Consider the following 9,461-nt stretch of genomic DNA (forward strand, 5'->3'; position numbering starts at 1 on the left):
TACATATAAAACAGTTTTAATTTATGTCTCTCAAACCTCATACAAATCATATGACTTATTGTTCATGGTCGCAACATCACTTTTGCACATAGTTTCATCCAAACAATGGCCAGTAGACGCTTAATTACTTAACCGGGTCTTTTTCCGTTATGGAATCCATCGTGAAATATCATAGCATCGTAATTGTAACTTACACACATAAGCTGAACTAATTATGGTCCATATTAGTTGGGAAGACAGAGAAACAGAACTTTCAGCATACAACTATAAGCGAATGCCGCTATATCTTTGTAAGCCAGGCACACCGGGACTAGTAATACACAGACAAATGTATAGCATAAATATATATACAAAAGCATCAACTCCACGCCAAGCTTCGAACGTAATATACAAGGGCAGGCAAGCAACTACTCCGTAAATTGTCTTTGTGGTTATGCATATGATGAGTTAATAGGTATGGCTAAAACCCTTCCCTCGACATTTGGCATTATTCGGTACCCGAGACTCTTCAATTCGTATAATAGTATGTGTGACACAGCATTCGGGTAGAAAATGAAATAGTTCCCGGAGCGCAAGATGGAAGGGGAATAACACCCTCTGAAGTCATTTGTTTATTTCCCTTTGCCCATCCAGTCCAAGAGTCCGAGGATTCCTGCGACCAGCATCACGATACTACATATGATGGCCAAAGCAAAGCTGCCCGAGTATTCGTCGTATGGATAGAAAGCCTCTGCTCCCCATATAATCACACCCAGAAGAATGCATCCACCTGGAAGATACAATTATTTGAATTAATGGAAATGAGTCAAATACCCTGCATTTCTTTTGAATCATAAGGTTTTCATTAAAATCTGTATATATATTCAACTCAGTTTTCCAATACAATTAAAAAAACCGGGTACACAAGAACTTACAATAAAATAATCGTTAATAATGACAAACTGGCAATAAATCGTTGACGCATACAAAACACAAATTATTCAACACTTCAATTGCGATTCAGTTCAATTAAAGTATTATTCTCGTACGACCAGTCCGGCAATACAGCATTGTATGTTTTATTAACAAAACCACATGGCATGCACATACATGACATAGGAAAGCCACATTCACGATGGAGAATCGACCGCGTACTTTTCAATGTAGCCAGTGTGAATCAATGTATTGGAGTTTTATCCACCACTGGTAATTGTTGATAACAAATAAGTCTATTTTTATATTTATACAGGTTAATAAGTATTTTCACTTTGTCGTCTGCAAAAACACTCCGTGGTTATTCAAATGTTTTATTGGCATGGTACGATCCCACATTATTTACATAATTAAGGCGTAAAAATGCTTTCAGGACCTAGCCTGTTTTTGCCCCGACAATAAACATAGTTATTGCCCTGAGCGATATCGCTTATCATTTGTTTGATTTTCGCTCTTATAAAAGTTAAAAATGAAGTGTTTTGGGCTTTTAACAATACCAGTAATGTTAATACTGGTTGTAAAGTTGTTCTTAAGCATATAATTTATAGTTTTATGGTTACAGAAATGTCTATCATAAATAAAAAGGTTTTCCGACTATTCTGCAGTATTTTTTGGGGTTATGAAGCGGAAACGAACATATGCTTTTACCCATAATTCACTCTATTACTTACATGCGCAGAAGCTCAAGATGAAGGCGACGAGTTTAAGTACTTTCATGTCCTTGACAAAGATGACCACGATGACAAGAATTAAGGCCGCTATGATGAGCAGGATGCCAATCACCTCAAAGGCTTGTGTCGCCTCCCACCAGCCTGTAAAATACACGCATTTCATCCATTGGACATGTTTATGTTTTAGTATTAGTATTTGGTATGGCCACTGAAAAAAACTTAATGGACCTAAAAGCCGAGATTAATTGTGAAAAACATATTATTGAATAGAAGAAGAAATATAAAATCGAGAGTGATGCCGGGATCTCTTACACCGCTTTAAGGGATTCGACCCACACCCATGTGTAATTTGTCTGGGTACCTGGGGACTCTATTCTATGAAGGTATCGTAAAAAAGGGTCACAAAGTTATGTGTCGAGCCAGATTACATAAAATGAATGCCACATATATTGCATGTGATTACAGCGTTCAATAACTAGCATGTGGTATAGTGGAATGGCGTTGCAAATATCCGCACGCAAATCACTGACAGGTTAATCTCCGCCTACTTGTTACCGTTCCGAAATGGGAGTTAATGTAAAGACGGAAACAAACGAAACAATCTCAGACATTATTGAATGGTTAAGCTCCGCCTACTTGTTACCGTTCCGACATGGGAGTTAATGTATAGACAAAAACAAAGGAAACAATATCAGACATGGTACAACTACATGGATGTAAACATGATGCTAACAGAAATTTGAAATTGATTTTATGGTGACATATAACTGCCGTAAAATAACCTGTTAACGTTCGCATGGTGTTAACCACTTAAATTTAGCGAATAATATTCGCGATTTTTTTTCGGTAAGATAAATATCATAAGACTAAAAACAGGCTTAATAGTGCCCGAAAATGACACCTCTAGTTAACTAGATAGGATTCTTGTTACCACTTTCTAAGTGAAATTCGCAAATCATTTTTAGATGACCAGTTGTATACATAGATTTATAGATAACGGGCAACACGAAATCTTATCTAGTAAACAAGTAAGTCTGTTACTTATTAAGTGGAATTCGAAAACCATAACTAGAAAACCAGTTACTGCTAGAAGCCAAAAGTGCATTTATTGCGCGGGCGCATCGGCGCCCGGCGCATATATTGATGGTTTTAGAAGTGTCCCTGGTGCAATGGGCTTGCGCATGCGGCGTTTTAATTGTTTTGATCGCGCATGCGCCGTTTCTTACCGTCCGCTCTCGGATAATTTCAAATCAGTTTGCTATTAGACTAGTTCCTGTTCGATTTTGTAATAGAAGATAAAGATTGGTAATCTTCTAATATGTGAAGCTTTGAAAATATATGGCAAATTAAAACCAGAGATTTTTTTAAATAACTCTTTTAGAGAAAACATATCATAAATGCACGGTTGTTGAGAAAACTTCTCTTTTTTATTTAAATATTTTTACATAAAAGAACAAACCATGAATGCGCAGAATGTATCTTACAATAATCTTAGAAAATCGGTGAACCAGTCTATTATCTGATTACCCGGTTATGACACGGGTCAGATGCAAGCGTCCAGTAGACTAGGGATATCGAGGTCAACACGCTGGCGGTTGGGGAAAGGTATTATCATTTTCTTTGTTACGTAGTGAACTGAAAAACTATTGTTATTTTATATTTATCATTTTAAAGGCAGGTTTCGTGTCTTTCGATTTAAACAGTAGCACGTTTTTTTTTTGCGGTATTTCTACTTTTATTTTGGATAACTTTTGAAGGCTTTTCCAAATTGCGTCATTAAAACCAGGGATGATAGCCATTGAATGAAAACGCTTCTTGCATTTCAGACATAGGCGAGTGTGCGGTCAAGGTCAAAATTGCGAGAGGGTGATTCGAAGTGAAATACCGCAACAAAAAACGTTCGAATTGGACATTTACGCGTCTAACTCAATGAGTCACAATGGTAGGAATGATATTTCAAGCCCCTCTTTGTAATGCATGCGCAAAGTTTGCATGTCAGTCTGTATGTGACGAGTTGTAGGTGATTTGTTTGTAGTCATTGAACTTTTGCATCGTTTTCATTATGCACCAGTTATTATCTTAGACTAATGCATCAGTCAATTGAAACCACACCCTTCCCCCGGTCCGGGGATTAGCAAGGACCTTGACCATAGGTCCTGCCAACCCCGGCTAAAATCCTGTCCTGCGGGGATGAACAGATGGTTAAATCTCGCCAAATGCCCCCCCGGATCTCAGGGGCCCTAGGTTAGGCCCATTCCCCGCTATATTTAAAGCGAAGACATAACCATCCCATTCACCCGGAACTGCAGGGCCACCTGAAAGTTAAAAACATGGTCCATTTCCCCGGCTTTCCCCGGTACACCCCCGGACCTTGGGGGCCGTGGTTACAATTGACTGGTGCATTAGTTTAAAATAGTAAACATGTTTTACGGGATTCTGTCTCAATAAAATGTATATTTATATTTGTCATCCTACATTCCAGTTTCTACCACAAGAGTTGTTATATATTGAACAGATAGGGCTTCATCTTCAAGATGACAAAAAAACAGCACCAACAATAATGGGCCAGGACTGAGGGGTTCCAAGAAATGAGTATTCTTCAGCCCACAAATATCAGTGCTGTCCCACTGCCCAAAACCAGGTTTGTTCTCTTTCTTAGTTTCCTGTTAACTTTATGGTTTCCGAACAATAGCCAGCATTCATACTAAACATGAAATCCAAAACCTTCTGCATTTTGTGTTGTTATGTAACACAACTAAAGCTAGGCAAATCTTTTGCTAAGATTTTAACTGCAACTTTAAATAGCATTGCTTTTGGTATTAACATTCAACCTTTAATAAAACAAAAACATATGGATGTTTCGATGCATTTCAATAAATAATTGAATGTATTAACAATTATTCACCATTTCATATAATGTTTAAGATAAATTAACTCTACAGGCTTACATTATTTCACAATATAATCTTTTTTTAGACATCATTTTGATATTTATTTCGCACAAAATACATGACCTATAAACAAGCCTTCCTTAAAATTAATAACATTTTTTTTCACTTTTCTAACAAAATTGCTTAACTCAATGGCTGAATAAATGAATGAAATCATTACTTGTATATAAATACTTGTTCTTAATTATTATTCTGCAATTCATGCATCAATCTTTGATTTGTATAACCTGATTCAGAATTGACATTAAATTGCAAATTACCTGTCAATTCACATTTCGAATAAAGCTTATGAAATCAACCTTGAAACCTAACAACTTCACCTCAGTTTAATGTTTAGAGTTATTTTATTTCTCATGTTTCATGTTATCAGGTCTTCAATGCTACATTCACTTATAATGATATCATAACAAATTCCTTTCATATCTTTTTAGAGTGAGGCAACAAGTAAATGGACCTTGACAAATGTTAGAGCAAGTCCCTTACACAAGTGGCCTACTATTGCACAGCTGAGGTTGTTATCAAACGCAGCAGTAGGTATGAAATGCGGAAACTGTTCCAAAATGAAATATGGTAAGTACTGAATAACTCAAGTAAGGGTTGACATGATAACTTGGTTTATAGGACAAGTTTATGCAGAGCTTTAATGGATGTTTTTTGGCCCCCTGGGGGCGAGGTCACTGTTACTAAAAATAGATTACTGTTTCAGTTAAGGCTAACAGTTAAGGCTGGCATACTGTGACCAAACTTGATATATACAGGAAGAGTTTATAGCGCGGACACGAGTATGAGGACAACATTTGTACCAGGTACTATGGTAATCCATCAATGCATAAGTAAGTTATAGCACGGACACGAAATGTTACAGCCAGACGGACAGACAGACTGACGAAGTGTTTCTATAATCCGCCAATAATCCCCTCCCAACTCCGTGGCGGGGGATTTGAGATTTGATATTTATAAAATAGTGAACTTCCATTTTTGCTATTGTTGTGTTTTACCATTATGTCAATATGTTCAGTTACAGTAGTGCCAATATCTTAAAGTCACCATATATGACTTTACAAAATCTTTACATTATTTAATAACCTCATCATTATGATTACTTATCTTCCTATTGTTTTCTTAAATGTTCTGCAATTTCAATAATTATTTCCAAAACATGTTCCTTAAATCAGACATGTTGACATAATGCTCTATGCTTATCACTATGCTTTTGCTAAGTTTAATTCCAATTAAAGTTTAAATTAATGTCTCATATGTACATATATTTAACAATGTTCTGTATTTCAACATCTTACTTAAACAGTTACAAAATGTTAATTTACAAGACATACTTGTATTTATATCACTATGTCATTTTGCCATGTCACCCTTCTTTACTACCTATTTTGCTTAAAGCTGCACTCTCACAGATTTACCATTTTTACAACTTTTTTATTGTTTGTCTTGGAAAGCGCAAATTTTGTGTAAATATCCGCAAACAAATGATTTAAGATTACTAACAAAAGATCAAAACACAATTTGTATTTCCTTTTGAAAATTAATGTCTTATGGCTTAAGCGGTTCCTAACAGTTTAAGAAAATTGCATAAAACATTTTTGAACTTAAGTATAAAAATCTGCAATCTTTTTTTGTCAGCAGTCTTATATAACTGGTTTCAATGGACTTTCGCAAAATATGGCTCGTTTCAAGTAAAAAAAAATAAAAAAAGTTGTCAAAACGTTCAATCTGTCTCTTTTATAGGCACTGACTCTCCATTTACAAACATAAGAATTCATAATGCTTAAAAATGAATGCCTGCTTTTTTTGGCATGACCCTTAACCATTTCAATGTGTGTTGTTGTTTTTCATTTTCTAGATTTATGGGTTTTCAAACTTTAATAAATAATGGCATTTTGGCTATCAACCATATATCAGCAATGCTTATACTGATAATATAAAACTCCAGGCATATCATTTATAGTTTTGGGTCTGACAACTTCAACTTTTAAGTTAGTAAATCATTTAACAAATATACCTATTTTCAATCATTCCAACATAACAACTGAAACTGAGTCTTTTTAAGCCCCCCCATGTAAAAGATATTTATCACCCTATAAATAGTTACATTCAAATACTGTATTTTCATTTATATTCCTTTTTTTCATACCTGTTCTATTGCATTGCTTAAGTCTTCTTGTACATTGTGAATACTTCAGTGAAATAGTGGCAGCATGTATTTTAGTATTGTATTAATTTGTCTGTGTGCATTCTTATTCCAAGTATTGGTCATAATGTATATGTCGCACTTACACCAAATTATAACAAATATTCTTTCTATTGTTTATTACATTTTAGTACAACTCTACCATTCCCAGCGTACATACTAACTCTGTATATTTTGTTATCATGCTTATTACTCTTTGTTGTATACAAAATGTATATAAAATGTCATATTGCTCATGTTCTTTATTGTTTGTACATATGTTCACATTTCAATAATACTCAATGCAGTATTTATTCTTATATTTCAATGTCATATTTTAAAAAATTGAGAAGTTCTACAGGCGAAATAACATTAACACATTTCCACCAAACTTTATACAAATGCTTCATTTTTCATGTATTAAAACATATTCCTCACTTCATTTCATTATAACCTATAATTTTTAGCACTTTCTTCATAAATCTTTTGCGTCATTATTTTTCCACACACATTAAGTGATCAACTGCCTAGTCATACCACTACCAACCTGCATCACATTCTTCTCATCATCTGCTTATATCTTATGCCTTATAAGTGCATAATGCATGTTGATTACATAATGTTATTACCTATAAATGTCCTTATATGCAAAACTTGTTTCCTTTGGAAAACTTAAAACGTTCTTGACCTAAACTTTACCTGCCTGTTGTATCATTGTTTTCCTATTGTGTCATTGCCTTTCTTTTGTTTTAAAATGTTCATACTTCTATTACATGTGACTTGAGTGTTGACAAAAATGCTAATTTCCATTTCAGAACCGTATACATTTCTTTTCAATATCTTAAAGATACTTCTTGTAATATCTTCTCTTTAGATTTAAACAATTCTGTCATTTTGGCTATTACCAATACCAACAATGCAAATACTGATAGTGTATTATGTATATTATATGTTCTTAAGTATGTTCAAAATACTTGTGTGTAATAATAATATAGTGTAATATGTATGTTCTGTATATTATATGTTCTTAAGTATGTTCAAAAGCTTATAATATGATTATTTTTCAATCACTGCTTTCTACGTCTTTACTCTGTGTCCACATACTTTTAAACCACTATTTATGTTATTTTATTCTTAAGAGCATGTTCATTTCAGGATCAATGTGGGTTTTTTTTCACACTTAGTACCATGTACGCTTCGCACATTTCTTAGAACAACTTTCTTGTTCCATCCGGCATGCCTATAAATCATCTACGCCACAGAACAAGGACAATTACATTAATAATGATGATCACATTTCTTTCATTCAGCTCATGGATAACCAACTTCTTTTAGTTTATGTTAAATGTAATTTTTTAATTGTGTTGAAACCTGTTACATAAGCAAATAGTTTTATGTGTTTTTCAGTTAGAAACAATGGCTTTGTAACACTTAATTATACCGGTCAACTTGTTTCGCTAATTATTAGCCAAAAGTAAACATTGTTTTAAGCAGATGTTTAGTTTTTTTGATAAACCTTTTGCCCAGAATTTACCAAATCATGTTGGCATATTTAACATTTCAGCTATCATATCAGCCTCTCCAAAAGAAAACCACCACTGTGGCCATGTTGTATTTTATAAATGTGTGTATATTGATACAGTTCATGAATAAAGTTATTTGATACAATTACGGTTTCTGTCATAGCTATACCATCAGTTGTACAATTGTTATTGTGTTAAGTTTTATTTTCACATCTACAATCAATGTTAGCCCTTACTTTATATACTTCGTTCGGACCCTACATAAAGACTTGCATAACCAATAGTTGGCCCGCGCTAACATCCAATTGCTGCATCTTGCAGCAACTTTTGTACTTGTAAGTAAGTTGTAACACAAATCTTATCTAGATGGGTACACCACGAAACGGCAACACCCGCCGCATCGAAAGACCCGTCGTTTAGACTTCGACCGTTCGGTCTTGATTATGTTACTTATTAATGGAGTTCACAAACCAAAACTAATTAACCTGTAAGTGTTGTATAGCTAAAATTGGTAATAGGTGGTAGCTCTGGGCACTTTCAAGCTAGTTTTAATCTTGTGATATTTATCTTACCGAAAATGAATCGAGAATATTAACTTGACAGCTAGATAATTATCGCAAAAAATAAGCGAACGTTTTCAGGGTATTTTGCGAGAGTAAAATGCCACCATAAATTTTAAACCTGATACTGCGTATGTTACAATAACTATTACTACATGAAAAGGGAGAGATAACATTAAAAAGGTAAACGAATGATAAGTTTAAGACTTATTGGTAAAACGAACAAATAAAGATATATTCATTTATTAAGAATACTTACTTGTAAGATTTTTAAACTTTCCACAGCTTTTATACGAGTTGGAATTTGCGTTGACCTTACTACAGCCCCGAAAGAGAGACCCATAGGTCTCGACTCCCGAATTGTCAGCACTGAACCAATAAGGAATAGCCAGAGCTAGAAGCTGTATTACGAAGGCAACTATCAGTAAAACAAACGTTATCTTCAAAAACAATGAACTATTTCCAAAACCCATTTTTCTATTTTGTAATTGAGCCCTATATAAAATGAATGCTAGATCGCCGAAGTCACACGTGCAACTGAATTAAACGTCAAGCCTGAGTCTGTGCACAGACGGTTACTCTGTTTTTGTTTATTCCAA

At 34.4% G+C, this 9,461-nt stretch overlaps 1 protein-coding gene across 1 annotated transcript; it reads right to left on the reverse strand.

Moving 5' to 3' along the window:
- LOC128235196 (uncharacterized) lies at positions 1-9,461 on the reverse strand. Its single transcript, XM_052949952.1, has 3 exons — positions 9,122-9,461; positions 1,644-1,784; positions 1-769 (listed from the first exon to the last, which is right to left on the reverse strand). Exons 1-3 carry the CDS (start codon positions 9,333-9,335, stop codon positions 612-614), a joined length of 513 nt encoding a protein of 170 aa, XP_052805912.1. The 5' UTR covers positions 9,336-9,461; the 3' UTR covers positions 1-611.

This window comes from Mya arenaria, chromosome 5 (assembly GCF_026914265.1).
Source record: "Mya arenaria isolate MELC-2E11 chromosome 5, ASM2691426v1".
NCBI lineage: Eukaryota > Metazoa > Mollusca > Bivalvia > Myida > Myidae > Mya > Mya arenaria.

What these genes read in the sequence shown, in the direction of transcription:
- LOC128235196 (XM_052949952.1), bottom strand. Translation starts at nt 9,335, where the DNA reads ATGGGTTTTGGAAATAGTTCATTGTTTTTGAAGATAACGTTTGTTTTA. An exon ending in AAAGTTTAAAAATCTTACAA is followed by an intron (nt 1,785 to 9,121) that starts GTAAGTATTCTT and finishes TGTATTTTACAG; the next exon opens with GCTGGTGGGAGGCGACACAA. An exon ending in CATCTTGAGCTTCTGCGCAT is followed by an intron (nt 770 to 1,643) that starts GTAAGTAATAGA and finishes TGTATCTTCCAG; the next exon opens with GTGGATGCATTCTTCTGGGT.